This window comes from Urocampus carinirostris, chromosome 17, assembly GCF_059441175.1.
Source record: "Urocampus carinirostris isolate Australia breed hairy pipefish chromosome 17, RoL_Ucar_1.0, whole genome shotgun sequence".
Lineage (NCBI taxonomy): Eukaryota > Metazoa > Chordata > Actinopteri > Syngnathiformes > Syngnathidae > Urocampus > Urocampus carinirostris.
The window spans coordinates 30,182,911-30,203,412 of NC_142365.1; the positions used below are offsets into that span (position 1 = coordinate 30,182,911).

General features: G+C 39.4%; 1 protein-coding gene across 2 annotated transcripts; it reads right to left on the reverse strand.

Moving 5' to 3' along the window:
* Positions 1-1,024: 1,024 nt before the first annotated feature.
* cct8 (chaperonin containing TCP1, subunit 8 (theta)) lies at positions 1,025-17,087 on the reverse strand. Of its 2 annotated transcripts, none has more exons than XM_088321349.1 (15): positions 16,882-17,074; positions 13,817-13,907; positions 13,670-13,749; positions 13,445-13,594; positions 10,448-10,628; positions 10,307-10,368; positions 9,396-9,533; positions 7,851-8,029; positions 6,001-6,067; positions 5,827-5,914; positions 5,626-5,741; positions 4,412-4,483; positions 4,174-4,338; positions 2,534-2,653; positions 1,025-1,247 (listed from the first exon to the last, which is right to left on the reverse strand). In XM_088321349.1, exons 1-15 carry the CDS (start codon positions 16,939-16,941, stop codon positions 1,179-1,181), a joined length of 1,638 nt encoding a protein of 545 aa, XP_088177475.1. In that variant the 5' UTR covers positions 16,942-17,074; the 3' UTR covers positions 1,025-1,178. The 2 variants fall into 2 exon arrangements, with proteins under 2 accessions (XP_088177475.1, XP_088177474.1); XM_088321348.1 differs by lacking the exon at positions 1,025-1,247 and adding an exon at positions 1,308-2,430 and having other exon boundaries at positions 16,882-17,087.
* Between the last annotated feature and the right edge of the window lie 3,415 nt (positions 17,088-20,502).

Below are 20,502 nucleotides of genomic sequence, written 5' to 3' on the forward strand. Positions count from 1 at the left end.
ATAGCATTCATGCTAATCTTTTACATTGACAATTCGTCGCTAGAATATAAAAACAAGCATGTGCTTGTTTAAAACAAGAAGTGGCAAACTCCAAATGAGACGTAATTGTTGTAGTGGTTTATTAACGCACAAAGGCTTAATTTTGCTTCAAGATAATGCAGCCGTACAATAAAATATTTGTCTCAAGTCAAGATTTGGTTGATGTTTAAATCCCAAATGAGATTTGACCACTGTGTAGAGGGCCAGTTTCGCAAAGCATTGCGTGAGGACATGCTTTTTACCTGGTGCTCATATCAATGTTTATTTTATGAATTAATATTTTTTGTACCACTAGGAAGAACTAAATACATATCACACTGCCCATTTTAAGGAGCTGAATGGAACTAAGACATTTTTTTATTCGCTGGCGCTATCTTCTGGCTTGTGTCATGATTGCAGCCAGTCAAATTATTTGTGGCAGGTGCAAGTATGTATGTGCATTTCTAGACACGCTCGAGTAAACTCATTCTTGTTAAGGTTGGTGTTTGGACTGTCCTTGAAGGTCTCTTCATACTTACACCATTTTATGTTACATCAACAAATACAAAGAAAAACCGTGGGAAGGGGTATGAAGTACCCTCAAGGATTCCTCCTACCTAATGTGTCCTGCCACAAACAGCTTTGCTTAAGATAATAGATAGGCGAAGAGGAAAAAACCCAAGGCTCTCTTAACTAATTTGAGCATCGTTATAAGAAAAATGCAAGGTGTTTTTATAGGGAGAAAAGTGGTCATCTACTGCAGTATTTTCAATATTTTTAGAGCATAGGTAATTTTTCATTGAAAGAAAACAGTCTGTGCCCTTGCATCTACAGTAAAAGTAAAGACCAAATAGAAGATACTGTAGCTTTAGCTAGACTACACAGGCACACAAATCGGATTCTTTTCCACAGCACAGTATGACAACTAAAAAACACAGGTCAAAAACTTAAAACTGTAAAGTTGGTGAGTATTAATAGCACAAAAAAGCCACACTGTAGACAGATATGACAGCAGAAGTGCCATTTATTTGCGAGGAAGAACAGAAAACAGTGCGGTCCCTCCATATTTGTTGACTGTTAGGTTGGACATTCTAAAAAATAAACCGAGATGAGGTGTTTTAAATACACAAGTAAAAAAAAAAAAACACGAGTGGGCACCATCAGTCCTCCTCATCGTTCTTCTGGGCTGGAGGTGGTTTGGGCCCCCCTGCGGGCCTGGCCATGATGATCTAAAAAAAGAAAAACGCAAACAGAATTAGCAATTTAAGTTGTGACGTGCTTTTAAAGGTGGGAGAACATTTTGTGATGGAATTAGTCCGTAAAAAAACACAAGTGAGCAGTAAATCCAGATTATTCTAATATTTTGCCGGGTGTATTGATCCTTTGCACGTGACTTCACGTTGCAGTCCTCGGCAGGATGGAGAGCCAAAACAGACGGCAAGACCTAGCACCCTAGCAGACAGCTGTTGAATGAGCAGTTAAGTTGAAACAAATATCAATAACCACGACAAAAGAATAAAACCACCCCTTTTTATTGGTGTGCGGTACTAACCGGCAAAGTTCTAACCCCAACTTGGCATTTCATCATATCCTAGAAGACGGCGATGTTTATTTGCAATCAAACGGAGGGAATGGTGGCAGCACTCAAAGTATTCCCAGATTTTTAGCGAGCATATTTTTACAAGGTACGTTTGATGTATTTCCGTGCAATTTTATGTTAACTAGGTACGGGTCACGTCAAAGACATTCAATATAGCTAGCAATAAGTTCGCTTGAAGTTATTCTGTTGCAAACAATGTTCACAACATTATTATAATATCAATGATTGTTAAAAAAATATAACTAAAAAAATCCAACCATGATAATTAGCAGGTTCTTATAAACAAGAACAACAAATGAACGGATCTGCTAAAATATGTCAGTTTTGCCAGTGGAACCCAGAATGGTATCCAATGTAAAAGACAAAAGTGTGTGATAAAATCCCGTGGGATAAGATTCTAAAATAACTTGGTAAAATTGAGTTAATCTATATGATATAAATGCAGCAATTAAGAATTTTTTAAAGAAAAAAAAACTGCTTGGTACGTGCAAAGTTCATGAACACACAAGATGCACTTTCAAGAAACATGCTCATGCTATCCTATTGCATCTATTCAGTAAATTCATTTCACATCACACACTTCATCTTGTGCAATTATTTTGGTTAATGTTGTAACATTTGCTTGAGTTAGTGGTGACAGGCAACTTTTAACTTGTGATCGCTAAAACAAAACCACACGCGTGCCAGGACCTACTGACTGCGTTTTACTGGTGCGTGTCAAACTTATCAGGCTCCTCTTCCCAGTCGTCCTTGTCCCAGTGGCCCCTTTGTTTGGGAGCCTTGGGTCCCCCTGCAGCTTTAGCCATGATGATCTGAGTCGTAAACACATTGCTAAGCTAAACTGCTAAACATCAACTCTGGAGCTGACCGACATTCGCGCCTCAAGTGGGACAAAATCTGTATTAAATGCCGTACCTGGTCCACTCGCAGGACTGTGATAGCGGCGTTGGTCGCTAGCTTGATGCCCCAGTATTTAACCAAGTACGGGTCCAGGATGCCGGCCTCAACTACGTCCTTCACCATGGGACCATCGCCCTGGAAAATATTGTATACATCCACTCATTAAAAAAAAAAAAAAAACAGTAGCAATTTTAGATTATGGGGAGAACAATGTGCATTAAATATTTATCAACAAGTCCCAAAAAATAAGTACAGTAATCCCTCACTGTATTGCTAATTTCTAATCACAGTTATGTGGATTTCCATAGTTCATTGAGTTCTGCATGCTGATTAGTTAAACAGCTGCCCCGCCCCTTTTCTGCCTGTGCGTCAATAACGTAGTCTTAGCGTTTTTGTCATACTGTGCTGTGGGAAATTATTCCTTTTGTGCGCTCTAGTGAAAGTTATTTCATTCTGATTCACTTTTAGCATTGATGTAATGGCACCGACTGGTGGTGTTCTGTGGGATTTCTTTCAATGAAAAATAATTTGTGCCTTGGCTCAAAGGTAGGAAAACGCTGGTCTAAGCTGCACACGAACGAAAAACAGCTTGATCAACAGACGCAAAAATGTTTTTTTGATAAAAAAGTTGAATTTCTCCACATGAGCAAGGAGGGTAAAAGCCTTTTTTGCGCCACATTTTTGTTTTCCCTACAAAATTTACAGAGTGGCGACAATTCTTTTTTGAACATTCAGAATTAATGTTTAGAAACGGCCTGCCGGACAAAACTGGTAAAAAGATAAAGACAATATGTCGTCACACTAATAACTTCAGAGCACAATTCACTTTTTAGATCCAAATAAGAGATTTTTGCCTAAATTGGTTCTCTTATAAAACTGCTTTTATCAGCGCAATGTCCGAAGTCAGTTAACCAATCATGTTTCATATAACTAATCAACAGGGCAATATAGTAGAAAGATTTTAAAAATTAAGATTGCACATAAGTTATTTGGAAAAACATTTATTAAGTACATTACTTAAGTTTACTGTTTGGAATGCTATTTTCACACCACATTTGTTTTCCAATAACGTTCACATGATGGAGAAAAAAATATATAATCTGAGGTGAAGTATCCTGAATCAGTACAGTAGTGCAAAATAGGAGTCAAGTCAAGTTTATTTGTATAGCCCTTAATCACAAAGAGTCTCAAAGGGCTGCACACTATTACGGACTATTAACCTAAATGGGAGAAGCAAGATCTTTTTTTCATTTATAATTTGACAGTACAGAAGGTAGCTGCAAAGAAGGTTAAAAAAGTACAGTACTTTTACTTGTTTAAGAAATGCTACCGCCTTTAAGTTGTGTTTGTAGTTCAGTTTATATGACAAGGTATTTAATAAAAGGTTCTTAATTTGTGGTTTATGACTATTGCGGGACCTTTTTTGGATGCAACCCCATCAAAAAACAAGTGATTAATGTATCAAGTCTTAGAATTTTTAGATTTCCTAGTGTCCCACACAATGACGTTATTTTGAAACCCTGCAATCAAAAACTTTTTTCCCCCTGGAACGAGGTGTTGCTTCGTTTGTTTTTTATGAAAAGCTAACAATAGTTAACTTAATGTGGGAAATTAAAAAACAAATCAATGAATTTCTTTGTAATTAATCAGCCCACCTCAATATCAAAGCCAGAATTCTTGTTGCCCTCGTGATGCGCGGAGTACATTTTAGAGATGAGCTCATTAGCCTTTACGCCAGAGTTTTCCGCCAGGGCACGAGGCACTGCTTCAAAAGCATCTGCAAACTTCTTGATGGCATACTGCTCCAAACCTGGGCACGTCTGAACGACAGATAAAGAGAACAATATAATTTTATGATGACGATGCGGAAGATTCACACAATGAACCTCGCACCTCTCCGAAAGAAGTGATCCGATTGGCCAGCTCAATTTCGGTGGCTCCAGCTCCAGGGACCAGACGGTTGTCCTGGAAAAAATGGACAGTGGGAGATTCGACCATTTAGGATTTTTCCTTTCTTTCAATTGTTTGTATGCTTTTAAATTAAGAAGTATTTAAACATCCCACCACTTGAATTGCAATGCGACTGCACGCCTGCCTCATAATGAATTTTAATTCACTCCTTTATTATTGGGGGTATTTATCCAAAGCAATTGACCCATTTATCTGATGTTTCTCTCAAATGGAAAGAGGTGCCAGTCAATTTTTGCCATTTTGACGGCCTGCAGTAAATGAATATCTGTAGCCATTCATATTAGGCGAAGGACACACCAAAAGAAGACTTGAACTCTCATCTTTCATTATAAAAAGTATGTTTCTAGCTTTTACTATTAAGTAAACAATAGTTAAAGTTTGCCAAATTTCTTGAAAATACTCGTTTCCAAGAAAACTTCTGAGAAAAATGGATGCACCTCAAGCAGAAATTTCACATCAATATTTTTTGGGGGTATTTGAGATACCTCTAATAACAACAATTCTTACCATAAACACAAAGGGCACTTTGTGTGCAAAATGAGATTTTATGGAAAGAACACAGAAGTTATGCATGAACAAAGCCTAAACTTTGCAACAACTTGAGTAGTTTCCGGTGATGTGCTCACACCATTTCTGTCACCAAGGCAATCACATTTATGCATGCGTGCACAAAAACGTCATCCCTCTATGCCCCCTTATTAGAAAGAAATTTTCAGTCTGTCTGCATCCATATATTTGCTTTTCTGACACACTGCTTAAATACTAACTTGCCATATGGGGCCGCCTACACACTTCAATCGCTGAATACATGAAACACTAGGAAGTGGGGGCTCCCTCGATTTGTGGACAAAGATCTGCTCAAAGCAACTCCTGCCATGTAATGGTGAGTTATCACACTGAAGTAAATCCTAGAGACTTGATACTTACTGATGAGCTGTGCCTAACCAATTACACTTGTTTAAAAAAAAAAAAAAAAAAAATACACGTTGGCACTGAGGGACAATGCCCCTGAAAATATATTTGTACTTTATGGAACTGAATGGGTTAATAATTATGATAAAATGTAATGAATGTTTTTAAACACATTCAATCAAGACAGAAAGCTGAAATTGTCTCATGCGCATGAAGGCACTCACTCTAACGAGGACCTTGAAGGTGTTGACCCCATCATCAATGGCCCGCTCTATGTCGTCCATCAGGTTGTCTGTGGACCCTCGGACCACCACGGTGGAAATGGCGCCATCTTCTTTCTCTTATGCGTGTGGAAAATCAAGATGGCATTGTTAATTTACACAAAATGTTGAACATGAAAATATCTGACACAGTAATCAACGCACCGTGTTTGAAGACCACCACTTGAGTATCCCCCACCTCTGTAAGGTAAACACCGTCACAGTGACCAATCTCTTCTGGGGTAGGTGCAGTCTACAAAAAAGAAAAAGCAAGGGAGCTCAAAAAGATAACAGTTAAAAAATTGGGGACACAAACGTTTAAAGTTAGGACCCACTCACCAGCCTTGGCAAAGCTACAGCTCCCACCGTTTTGCATAACCTCCTCAAATCCCATTTGGAGTTCAGCCTGAAGAAACAGATTACCTCAAACTACGTATTTAACTAGTCTAGAGCTGCAAAGATTAGTCGACATTGTTGATAAAATAACGATTTTTAATATATATATATATATATATATATATATATATATATATATATTAGGGTGGTCCTTATTTTTCGACTTTTAAAATTTCATGCTCTGACCCCTTGAATATGTTCCAATATATACAAAACGTAATTAGGCAAAGTTTCATCAAAATCAAAGGATATTTAGAGGTCGCTCAAGGCCTCTGAAATTTTGGTATGAAAAATAAGGATTTTTCGCACATTATATCAGACCTAGTGTACAAAGTTACTTGTAACTTTTCTTGTGTTACAATTATAAGCAATGGACTGAAATTGGATGTTCTAAAACGCCGTACACATAGGGTTAAGATTTCCGTTTTTTCTCGAAAATTGCCAAAATTTTACCATTTTGGGAAATTTCAAAGTCGTTGAGCTACCTCTAAATATTATCCAAATTGTTCAAAATTGCACACAGTGTGTTTTTATCGATATAAGAACATATGCGGGGGGTCAGAGCCCAATATTTCCCAAAAAAAAATTTCGACCCCCATTAAGGACCACCCTAATATATATATATATATATATATATATATATTCATACACAGTGGGACCTCGCTACTTCGCGGTTCCACGTTAGCAGGTTCAGAGCTTCGCGGGTCTAAAAAAATAATAAAATAATAAAAAAATAAACCATTTCTTTTTAAAGCATTTTTGAAGGGGCGTCGCTACTTCACGGATTTTCCCTTTTCGCGGGTGGTTTTGGTCCCCATTAACCGCGATAACCGAGGGATTACTGTATAGTTAATTACATTGTCAACTTCTGTCACTAGATAGTTTTTTTCAACAGAGAGACATCTTACATGATTATAAGCTCAGCTAAAAGTCACTCATGCGCAATAAAGTCTCTGTCTTAAGCAGAAACAGAGATACACTGCGTTTACATTAGGTAGGCGTACGAAAACCTCTAAAATTAGGAAGCATTTAGCCTGGATACGGCTGATAAAAAGACTACCAGCAAAGTTTGCAAAGCAGACCTTGCGTATTATGGCGCAGACATTTTAGGGTTACGCACCTTGGAAAGTTGAATGAGTGCCTCACCTTGCTAAGTAACATTCAAGCAAAACAGTTTTAATGACATAAATTGTACTTTTTATATGCTTATATTTCCCTATAAAAGAGAAATTAATCGTCATGCCAGACTGTGCCTGACAAACATTTACAATTAAATCCATGCAGTCTGAAGTCTGTTTAATTTTAAACTGTTGAGAACTTTGCAGTTGACCGCTGAATGTACTTCACAAAATGCACATATTTTCTTTATTTACTGTTCTGTTGTACTTATGAGCCTCTACTTGCTTTAAAGGAATACAAATTGTTTAATTGTAATGTAATTATTTGCCTGCCCCCCTCCCCCCCAATAGATTAATATTATTATTTATGAATGTATGTCTCTTCTGACCGAGCACTGTGCATAATTGGTTTTAGATTGGGCTTTTTGATTTTTGGGAGGTACAATAAACAATGTAGTTTTCATTGCTCACTCTTTTATTGGGTTATCATTTACCACATAATTAAATCAACTTCATGTTAAAACTGAGGGGGACAAAAAAAGATTACACGATTTTTTTGACTAATCGTTTCAATAGTTGGTGACTAGCAGACTATTAAGATAGTTGTTAGTTGCAGCCCAAAACTAGACTGACAAGAGTCTTTCTGAGCCAGCATAAAATTTTCAATTCCCTTACCGGACAACCATCAGCTTGTACTTGTTGGCATAGTGCAGTGCCATGTCTGCTACCTTGCCGCCCGACACCACCACATTGGCACCGGCCTCCTTGATAGCTTTGACCTGGGCCTCCATCATGCCTTCCTCACCCGTGCTGAAGTCCATCAGCTCCTTGGCGTTGTTAATTAGGACCGTGCCCTGCAAGACAAAGCACAATTGATAGAGGGATGAAAGCAGAGGCACCTGGAGGAAACTAGGGCTGCGACAAGAAATTGATAAAATTGATGAATAAAAGAGTTGGCGGCTAATGGCCTCATCGATTCGCCGTCTTTCGCGATTTATGAGCCACGAAGCACGATAAATCAATGCAAATAGTGCATTGGACGTCGTTGGGGTTGTAGAGTTGTAATACCACTTTGGCCCAACAGAAGGCACCTGATGACCGTTTTTATGAAAGTATCTTACATTTTTCTGGAAAACATTTTTTTATTGAATATTGCATAATTCCAAACTAAATATCCATGAAACAGTAAACCACTAAAAATGTTTTTAAGGGAACTGAAAGTTCTGCAGGAATACAGAGACAAAATACGAAAATAAGTTTATTAAAATAAGTAAAAAGAAAAAAAATGATAATGACGACATGTTTATCCAAACACAAGGGGCAGATTGTTAATATATTTTAATTGCGTATTGGGAATGTTTAACATATTCAAAGATTTAACCATGAAAAGAAATTGGTTGGCAACATTTGAACAAGTGGTTTACTTTTTTATATTTTTGACCTTTTGCTACACATAAAATGTATTGGTCTTCCTTTGTTTTTTATGATAATTCTAAATATAATACGGTCTTTGGATAATGTCGTAGAAAAATAGTATCTTACACATTTGAAGGCATTTAGGATACATTTGTGGGTATTTATGTTTATTGTAAAGTCATTTGAGTGATACATGGATTTTTTGTTTTGTTTTATATTATAGAATAATCCGTTAATTCGTGCACTATCTGTCCAAAACTTCAATATTTGAATAAAGGAGGAAATTATAAATGTGCTGTTAAAAATCAGATTCATCACTCGAAACAATTCGACACAGATGACAGAGAAACTCTCCCCCCCCCCCAACTCAAATTGTCTGTCTGTAGCAGACGACAACGTCATTGTAGATTACTATTACTGTAGCGGTATTCTACATACATGGTATGTTTGTAAGGTGCCCTGCGACTGGCTGGCAACCAGTTCAGGGTGTCCCCTGCCCACTGCCCGAAGATAGCTGGGATGGGCTCCAGCACCCCTGCTACCCTACTGAGGATAAGCGGTGCAGATAATGGATGGATGGATGTTTGTAAGGTTTATTATTGCTCTATTAGGATGATTTGCAATTATTAATGAGGGGAGCAATTCGGAGAGGTTGACGAGTAAGGGACTGAGAGACTCTTGATGATATGCAAGCACTTACTGTAAACTTAAAGTTACCGTGACTTTAAATAACTATTTGTGCATTCCATTACTACCCATGAAAATAGGAAGCAGCACAGCATCTTCCCCTTGGGGCTTACTCACCTTGGTTTCAGTCACCATGCAGTCAAATGGACAAGAGAAAACGGCAATCTTGGCATCTTTCACCGATGTGATGTCCCCCTCTGCCTCTTTTTTGAACACCATACCATGCAGCACAGAGGAAGCAGTCACGCCACAACCCTGTGAAGAGTGAAAGAACCAAACACAGGCATGTCAAAAGGACACGGGATGATTAAATGTGGTCCAACGTATATTCCTGAGAATGTCAAAATAAGAAGCAAGTCAAACCAAATGCCCCCTCGCCGCTAGAAGGCAGTAAAGGTGTAAAAGAGCTGACGTCCAGCAAAGGTCCTATACATTTTTGGGAATACCTTGTGAACAGGTGTTCTCTGTCATTGCCAAAAATAAAACAAAGCAGAGATAATTAAAATAAGATTTATCTTGTTTAATCTTTATGGTATCAATTTTATGCAAAACTGTCTCAGCTTTAGTTGGCAAACCCTGATAATTGTATGTGATTATTGCATAATTACTGCTAACATACTTTTTTTATATACATCAATTTCAAAGCAGTGCATATTTAGGTATGTATATTTATTTTTATTCATAGCTCCCACTTGCGTTTGTTAAGTGTGATGCATTTATACAAATGTAAAGCTGCATGCATTCAACTCTTAAAAAAGTTTGTTACTATGCCAATGCCAAACATTTAAAACACTTATCCCCATTTTTATTGTGCTTAAAAAATATCCCTTTTCAAACGTGAAAATAATTTGTAGGGTGACATACAAACAATAAAACAGTGCTGAAAAGCTAACCATTCGGCGTTGATATTTTATTTACTGATCCGGCCAGCCCAAGTAAAGTCTGGATCCGGCACCCTAGCCAAACTGACTTTGACATTACCGGCCTAAAGGCAAAAAACACCTAAAGCACAGATTGAGGACACTCACCAGAATTTTGCACACTCGAACATTATCCACATTGAAACTTCCGGTTTCCTTGTAGATTGACACTGAAGCACAAAAGACCATAAGTTAAAAGGGGGGATGTTCGAGCGAAATGTTGTGGAAGTGGGCAGCACTGGAGCTCACCACAAGCCTGCGCAATGAGATTGGAAAGGAAGTCCTCATTGCCGTATTGTTTGCTAGTGACGGCTGTGCGGATCATCGCTGACGCTTCCTTCAAGTCCTGCAAGTTCTTGGCTGATGAGCACACACACTCGGGAAGGAGCTCTAATGCCTTTCGGCATGCCATCTCGTAGCCTTCGATCACCTTAAGCAAACACAATTGAATATTTTGTTAGGCAACAGTCTTCTTCCAAAATGTGTTCACCGTATTTTCCAGACTATAAAGGCACACCTAAAGACCCCAAATTGGTCAAAAATTTTAAAATGGACTTTACAACCCGGTTCACTTTTTATACAACAAGATTGGAACGGCATAAAGCAGGAGTGTCCCAACTCTTTAGACAGTAGGCCAGATTTTGTAACCTGAAAATATGAGGGGCGACTATTTAGCCTGACATTTTTTGAACAGTCTTTAATAAATTCACCCTCCGTCAAAGGTTTGCAGTGCTTGGCCATCGGAGTTGCAATTTCATAGATCGTCTTTGAAGCATTTTCCTGCAGGGTCTCGTAAAACAGCGCTTCTGTTCCGTTTCAACAGCTTCCAGTTGCTTTAACTTGTCACAGCATTTGTTTCCAGTTAACTTTTTGTAATCTGCATGTTTCGTCTGGCAGTGCCTCCTGACATTTTATTCTTTGAAAACAGCCAGAGTCTCTTAGCAAGTTAGGCGGACGCAAGCGTTTTGGATTTCGGAGAAACCTTTAAAACAATGCAGGACGTGCAGCCCTCGAGGACCAAAGTTGCCAGGTCTAGCCGCACTCAGGCAACTTTCCTTTTTTTATTTACAGTCGCCATGTCGGAAATTTGGTGGACTATGATTCTCACGGAAAGCCAAGGGCAAGGTGGCCAAAGGGATACTGCTATTATCTGGTGAGGTGCTGAATTATTTCCCCCCCTACGAATAATTTGATGACAAAGACCGCGGGCTAGTAAAAATTTGATCACTGGTCGTAACTTGGACATACCTGGCAAACAGTAATTATTGGTATGCATTCCCATACAAGGTTTAATGTAATGCTGTATTCGAGCAATGGTTGATAAATCGATAAAACATTGCTGACCTAAATTCCAAAGCATTGTATAAAACCGGATCGAACCCGAGTAGTGCCATCACATAGTACAAATTACATACGACAATGCATTAGACCATATCTCATCACACTATTTTGACTCTCAGAGCCAGAAACACTGATTTGCACAGTGAATTCTGATTGGTTAAACCAGACCTGAGAACTCCTGTCCGCGATAGCTGCATGTCCCGCATTATTTTTTTTCTCCCCCATCTTCGTCTCGGGTGATATAATTTATTAGTTTGTTGGTGAATAGAATCAACAGAGCAGAGAAACCTAAAAAATTTTGCAGGACATGCGGTGCCTTGAGGACCAGGAGTGCCCATGTCTGGGTTAAATAGTTTATCGGTTTCTTCATTAATGAATGTTAAGAGTGACAAAAACGGAACATTTTTCAACCAAATACTATACAAGCTCTTTTACATATAATTATTGACGCACAGGTGTAGAAGTGACTGATGTAATCATAAAGCACTGTGCAAATCAGTTTTTTGGCAACCGTGAGTAAAATGTGTGTGATGAATAGATAAGTCCTAATGCCTTTAGTAAGTCATGTGTACCACTGGTGGTCTAGTGGTAAGGTTGCAGCACTCTCACTGACACTACTCAGATTTGATTCCCTTTACAATACCGTATTTTCCGCACTATAGGGCGCAGCCCCAAAAAAATAGTTTTTGGTCCTATATCTTCCATAGATAAGGCGCACCGGATTATAAGGCGTTACAATGGGAATGTCGACAAAACAGTCAGATGATTCAGTCAAACTGATTACCCCCTTAACATTCCCAAAGCTTGCAAACAAGCAAATAAGTGTCGTAGACACGTGCGGATGCGGTGTCCGTACGATGTCACTCAAATGCATCATTTCAAATATCATTCGGAAGGTTAAAGTCTTGGGATTCAAGAAATGCCAACCATTCCTTAGTTTCTATTTTCTTTTTTGCTCGCAACTTTACTGTGCATATGACAATAAACACTTGGAATTGAGTTTAATTTACTCAACTCATCACAGCAACATCAAGATCGTTCTAAAACAAGATACTGGGAAAATATAAAGCCGCATAGCTCACCTAAGTTCTAATGTTCGCCATCACGTTCAATAATGATACGTAACCACGGTCTTCTTACAACCGTGAGTGTAGTAAATCCAGGAGAGTAAAATATTTACAAATACAGACTAATGAAACATGTTTCTTTATGGCGTAGTTTAGCAAGCTTGCTATTCAGTCATCTTTTTCGGCCAATTGCAGGGTTTGTTTTGGCCCTCTAGCCTAGTCGAGGCTCCGAATAACGTCAGTCAACAGTGATCGATTTAACTGATTATTGACACATCTTTTTCGGCCAATTGCAGGGTTTGTTTCGGCCCTCTAGCCTATCCGAGGCGCCGAATAACTTTAGCCAATAGCGATCGATTCAAATGATGATTGACACATTGGTTAGCCAATGAAACGCCGGTATATAAATCCCAGCATACACCGCGGACTACTCCACGTTCGGCTGTTGCGTAAGTTGCGAGAACTTGCGATTTAATATTGAGCCATATATAAGGCGCACTGTATTATAAGGCGCATAGTCAGCTTTTGAAAAAAATTAAGACTTTTAGGTGCGCCTTATAGTGCGGAAAATACGGTAATTCGCAATTTTGGTTAACGGCACATATTAATGCTTTGCAATGATATGCAGATGGAAGCTCCAACTGTAGTCCCAATTTAATGTGCCTTATGTATCAATAATATATGACAAATGACTTTTTTTGGGGCACCTTATAGAAATACGGTAAAAACAGTAGTTACATTTTAAAAGTACAGGATAAGATTGTTCATTTTGGATGTTTTTCTCAAGGAAACTATAAAGACAGCACGGACCCTTTTTTGGCATAATCGGCAAACATACCTCCGACACGGACAGGCCCATTCGTAGGAGCTCCTCTGCCTGCTCCAGGAGAGCGCCAGCGAACACGAGGACGAAGTTGGTTCCATCGCCCACCTCTTGCTCCTGCATGTGGGATGCCATTACGATCATTTTGGCTGCCGGATGTTGCACCTAAACACAAAGATCAGACATAATTATTAACAATGTTACCACCAATGCGGGGGAAAAAAACAGCTGTTTACTTACCTCCAGCTCTCTAAGGATGGTGGCAGCGTCATTGGTGACAAACAGCTTCTCCAAGTGGTTGATGACCATTTTGTTCATCCCTGAAAAAGGGGGCACTTTACATCACCTGCTAAGTTTCAGTGATAAAAATATTGGATGGGTACATACCATTGGGACCATAGGCTGAGCGAGTGGTCTGTGAAAGTTCCTTACATGCTCGAATGTTGCGAAAGACCGCCTCTTCAAGACCTGAAAAGTGCTGAAATGGATAAAATATTTATTGATTGTGAACCAATACAAAAAAGGCAAACAAATGTAAGACAAGACAAAAATCATCTGTAAAAGTCAATACACAAGCACTGTTTACACATTTGAGCGAGTTAATTTGATTTTGAAATTCTTTAATAAGAAAAAATGGTTAATGGAGCTTGACCACATGGGTCGTCGGGGCACCAATGAGGACGCAAGTCCGGTCAGCTTTTTGACAGTTCCTTGCCTGTTGTTGGGTTGAGGTGAAATTCACATCTCCATGGCCTGATTTTCTTTTCCAGTTTTGCTATAAAAAGTCCATATCTCGCAAGCGTAGTGAAGATGTAAGTAACTAGTGCTTGCATGGGTCCGATCATTGATTCCACTGCTATGTTTTTGTCCCCCCAGATGGGTTTGTCTGTCCCGAGTCATTTTAGACACGATTTTTGGTTCTGACAGCTCCAAGATATTTAAATTTGGTGAAATGTTTTAGCTCTCTGTGGTTGATCGTGACTTTCTGGTGATATCTTGGGGATTTTTGGTCATTACTTTCACTCTTGTTAATTAATTTTTCATAAGTACTCCAGAAATTACCCTGTTAAGGTTTGTTTTTATCACTGGTCCTTTAAAATCACCCTTGGTTCTTAATTTATAACAGCCACTCTCTTGATTTTTGAACGGCTTTTTAATGTCGTACTTTCTGTTGGACAGCCTTTGGGCAATTTAAAATTTGATTAAGTGGTAGAATTTAAGAGTATTTATTTAGCTTAAACAAAATGTTCAATTCTACATAATGTGACTGGTTGTTAACGTGTCAAGCTCTTTTTGAAACTTAGAACCAGTAGCTGTTATACCTATATGAATAATTAGGCTAGCAATAATGCCTAATTGTTATGTCAAGAATCTTTTTGACTCAAAGAGCAATGAATGCGAAATATCCATTTAAAAGCTGCTAAACCAATTTCCATACAGAAGCTAAATCTTCAGTGGATTTGATGATTTCATAAAGCATATACGTCCCTGATCAACAAATGTTCCAGGTAAATATTGTCTCCATCCCACAGTTACTTATGATTGTTGAAGTTCATTTGACTACCATTTTTGTCATGAATGATAGTTTCAAAAAAGTTTTTTTGTGAAATGTCACAAAATACTGTATAAACGAGAAGAACACAGAAGCATTTACCTTCAAGTTAGGGCACGTGTCAAGTGGTAACCATTTTGTTTTTCATTCCGTGTCGTGTATGGAAACCTTCAACATCTTTGAAATCTATAATCTCGTCTTAAAAGTCCACAAGAGCGTCTGTGTTTATTTGTAATAATTTGAAAGACTGTACGCCTCAAAAAATATCCAGTAAATGGTAAAAGACGGATTTTTCACTTGCATGCGTGTTCAGGTGAATCTCATTGGCTAAAAATATGGAAAATGCTAAGGACATTACCTCTTAACAGTCTTAAAAGTAGATAAGCGCTACAGCACTTCTGCCACTAGTGGTAGAAACACGTTACTGCAAGCCCCGCCTAAATACATTAAACAAGTTAATTTTAACTGAGCCAGACGTACTCAACGAATACACTAGCCAGATGTACTCATAAAAAACATGAGCCGCATCTGGCGCGCAAGCCTTACATTCCTAATCCCTTGTATAGCTGACATGGTGGATAATTGCTTAACACATCCACCTCATAATTCAGTGATGCTGGGTTCAATTCCAGCTACCAGACTCCCTGTGATGAGTTTGCATGTTTTTCGCTTGCACTCCAGTTTCTACCCGCGAACCCAAAACATGCACGGCAAGTCAAAATTTACCCTAGGTATGATAGCTCGTGGATGTTTGTCTCTGAGTGCTCTGTTACTACTCATACGAATATAATGTTACTCAAGTCTTGTTCTTGCACATGTCGACTGCACTACGTTTAATGCTCAAATTGCACAATGTCTGACCATTTCCTTTTTTTGCACTATGATGTCTATGCTTGCACCAATGTATATGCGGACTATTTTTGCACCATGATGACTTTGCACCAAATGCAATATTGCACAACCGTTACGATACAACGTTATCACGACAACCCTGTATGTAACATCCCACATGCTGACATTGCTGTGTAAATACCATGTAAATTATAACTATAGCCTTATTCCCCTTGTTTTATAACATTATCTTCTCTGTTCCTTTATCTTCTTGCTCATACCCTCACTATGTGTAAAACTGGAGTGTCATGCCCAATTTCGTTGTCACAATATGTTAGCCCATTTGTAACAATGACAATAAAGGTATATTCTATTCTATTCTACTATCTAGCAAACAGTCCAGGGAGTACACTGCCCAGTGCCCCAAGAAAGCTGGGTGGCTTCTAAACTGCAGCAATCCCAGGAAAAACAAGTGCCAAAAGAATGTGCATACAGATTTTTATGAGCAGTTTGTCTTTGTTTGATGCCCAAGATTTAGAATAGACAGTTTTATTTAAGTTATTATAGTTTTTCTATTTCTATCCATTATATTAATTCAATAACTTAAATGATCAACCGTCCTGCTGATATTTGTATATAATTAAATAAGTGATACTTTATAATGAGCTGTACTATTGCTCGGACGTAATTTTCGTATACTGTAATCACATGGCTTTTAATCAAGCATTTGGAAAATAAATTAAAAATCCTCAAAAGAAATACAGAGAATATCATTGATACTACACACGGATAAAATTTGACTGCTAGATTAAATCAAAAGTAGTTTTATCTCGGAATATGCCAACAAAATTAATATTAAATACATACATTTTAATCTGCATTTTAGAAACGTAGCAGTTTAAGAACGCGCTTTATTGACGCTAACATCTCTTGGGTCGCCTTCCCGAACTTTCTGCTCTACATCAGCATGCGATTCAAGGAACGTGCTAACAAGGCGGCTAAAGCTAACAGTGGAATCTACCACCCATTCCATCGCTTTTTTCATTTAGAAACCGAGAAGGTCTCTCACCTTGGCGCCATCCTTTAACATTTGGGCAAACCCCGGAGCTTTGGGAACGTGAAGAGCCATTGTTGTGTTGTTTAATTTTTTGCGGCGTCAGTGTAAGGGGAGCCGCAGCGTGTACAGCACAAAGCCGGAGAAAGGAGGAAAGGGAGGAACTTCTTCCGGTGGAGGTGTGACTTTAGAAGGCAAGCGAGAATGGACAAAGAGCGTTACGCCATGGCGATAATGTAACTTCTGTGAACAAACGAAAACTAATTCTGTGAAATGGTGGCGTTTTGTCGTTTTGAAATGTGTCCCTGCCTTCCGAAGCTTGTTTTCATTTACTAAGCAGAGGGCAGTGTTTCATTTGTATTTTGGTGATTTGCTGCAACTGATACTGTCCACCAGAAGTCACTAACGAGGGGCCTGCGGGCACCGAGTACCCCTAAGAACACATGGTTGGTTGAATCCCTTAAAATGATTCCCAAATTCAAAAAAAATACAATATGTGAGAGAATAGTTACTTTTCTTTGCATAATTTATTTACGTCATCGGCATATTCCAATTATTTTTAGAGATAATGCATATAGAGGGCTCCGCGCTTTGTGCTAAAATTAGTAACACGGCTTCGTGCCGCCATCTTGGAAGTCTGTCGATTACAAGCGGTGATAGCGAGAGGAGCAAATATTTACTCAGTTTGTCTATTTATTTACTCAACTAGCTTCGTTTGTGTACGGATTTTGTCCATCAACACTATGGAAAACTACGTGGAGAGTTTAGACAAGCAAGCACGCGAGCGGTACGCTGCGAAGTTGCATTTGTTGCCGTGTGTGACTTACATCGTACTTGTTAACTATCTTATTTTCCACCCAAGTCCCTTTTGTGAACTGAAGGATTTTCAAAATTACAAAAGAATGGAAGCCTACGACAGATTTGTTGAGGAATCCTCTTACTGTGTTTGTCAAGGTTTGATGTGGCGAAAACATGCGAACATTGGATGATACTACACTGAAACTCAAAACGCTATCCCGCCCCCCTAAGCCATTGTAAATTAAAGGTGTTAATTATGAGCCTTTCATCTAAACAAAGATTGAAAATAAATACAATTGCAAACAGCGCATACTTCATGTTTGTTTGATACATGTGTATGGTGAAGTAGTTATTTAATAATGTTATCCACTGAGAGAAGAAATCTCATCAAAGTGGATGAAATGCACATTTACTATGTATTCTTGGTATATACTTGTTCAACATCTAGATCTTTTAAGAATATTTTTTCAGAAATGTTACTCAAGAAGCAACACCTACAGTATTTAACCTAGCCATACTTGAATGGTGTCGACAGATGTACATGAAGTACACATGTCCCATAACCTTTTTAAAATTTATTTCTACATCATAAATAATTCAATTTACCTGTCAGAAAATGGTCAGAACAAACACGAACACAGTCAAGCTTTGGCAAATTCGACCGGTTGATAGCTGCCAGCCACATTCGTCTTCGCCGTTCACTTTTCTCCTGAGCTTCAATCCCCTGATCGTAAACACACTTCGGAAGTCTAAAGAAGCCCTTCCCACCCTTTTCCCCTCGGCTACAACAGCCAACAATAACGCACGTATTCGGCATTACAATGTAGAATCTAACTGGTTCGCTGAACAATAACAATGAAGTGAAAAGCTTTGTGGACTTCCAAAATGCCCGCCAGCAATGCATTGTGGGTAATCTTAGGACCTCGAAGCACTCTATTGAAGACAGTCTGTCTCGTCTTTGACTTCCTTAGCTATGACGTCATGTTAAGAACACTAGCACTCTAGAAAGCCAACCACCCTATTAGTTTACATGTTAACGAAAAGTTTTGAGTGTTTTGAGCCAAGTGATGGTATTTTTGTAGACAATGCCTAGGCTTAGGGGCAGCGCAGTGGTTAGCGTGTGTGTGGCACAGTTCTGAGGTCATGAGATCGAACCTTCATGAGTGGAGTTTGCATGTTCTCCCACATTCCAAAAACATGCATGTCAGGTTAATTGGCCGGTCCAAATTGTCCCTAGGTGTGAATGAGCGAGTGACTCTCTGTCTCTGTGTTCCCTGCGACTGGCTGGCTACCAGTTCAGGGTGTCCCCGTCCCACTTCCTGAAGATAGCTGGGATGGTCTCCAGTACCCCAGCGAGGATCAGCGGTGCAGATAATGGATGGATGCCTAGGCGTTGTGGCGCAAATGGGTGCAGCAATGGTACAATAAATGGAGAGCAGCCAAAATTGTACAAACTGGCAAAAATATCACAGACAGAATAACAGGGGGCGAACCAGCCAAGACACGTCAGGCTAGCCAGCTGTCATAAAGGACAAACTGGGACTGTTCGGCAGAAAAGAAACGGGAGGTTGGCTGACCGAAACCATGATGAGCCAGGATAACCGCGAGCCACAGCACAACTAGCAAGGAGAAAAAAAAACAACGAGTACAGCAGGCAAGCCACCTCGCCGACTGCTAATGGAGCTAACCTAGAAACTGGAAGCCTTCAGGTGCCCGCACACCAACGGGGAGCTAGCTGGATAATATTACATTAATTGCAATACGGGAAGCACGGCGGTGCAGTAGTTAATGCTATGTTTCTAAAATACAGATTAAAATGTATGTATTTAATATCAATTTTGTTGGCATCATGCCAGTCAAGCTGATACAGACCTCAGTATATTGACGATTCTTATACAGTGAAAATACTGTATCCAAATGTTTTAAACATTGATTAATGAGATTTCCTGTCAGTGGAACATATCTCACGAATATGAATAGTAGTAGTTAGTGCGTTCGGTCAAGTGATCGAACCTTCTGTGTGGAGTTTGCATGTTCTCCCCGTCCCTAGCCGCTGCTGCTCCCTGCCCTGGGCTGCGAGTACAGGCCCTGACCACTTCCTCTCCTTGCCCCGGCTGTAAGAAAAGCCCCAGCCGCTTTGGCTCCTTGCACCGGCTGCGATGAGGATCCTGGCCGCTTCTGCTTTGAGCCGCTGTTGTGAGGAGGACCTCCTGGTTGCTTCGGCTCCATGTGCTAGCAAGGACTTTCAGCCGTCCAGTTGCTGCGGCCTCTGTAATTTTTTTTTCTTTTGGGCTATCTGGTATCTGTCTGCAGTATGTTAGGGTCTGGCGCAACTCCATTTACTTGAGGGCCCCTAATCTGTTTGTAATTGGGACAGGTGTGTCCAATCACCCCACACCTGTCCCTAATCATCCTGACCCTTGAAAAGCACATTTTGGACAGAACCCAGGGTCAGGTTATTTTTCACAGTTAGTTTTCCACCATCAAGATCATCATCACCTTTTCTCCAGTTTCACCCTGGTTGTAAAGTTTTGTATTGTTTTTTTAATTTGATAGTTTAGTTATTCAATGATCATTTGCTACTTTGATGGTTTTGTTATTTTATGGCACCATGCCATGGTCCCTGCTTCCCTGTGTTTGGGCCCACCGCAAAATCACTACAGTAGCCTCTGACAACCCAGCGGTCCCGAACACGATAAAAGAAAAAAAAAAAAAAAGGCTTAAAAGAGTAACTGGAACTAAAACACACTTTAACATGAGCTCATACACGCCACTCAACGGTAAAAGCCATCGTTAAGTTAATGCTGGCTGCAAAAGATGTGGTACTTCCTCATTGCT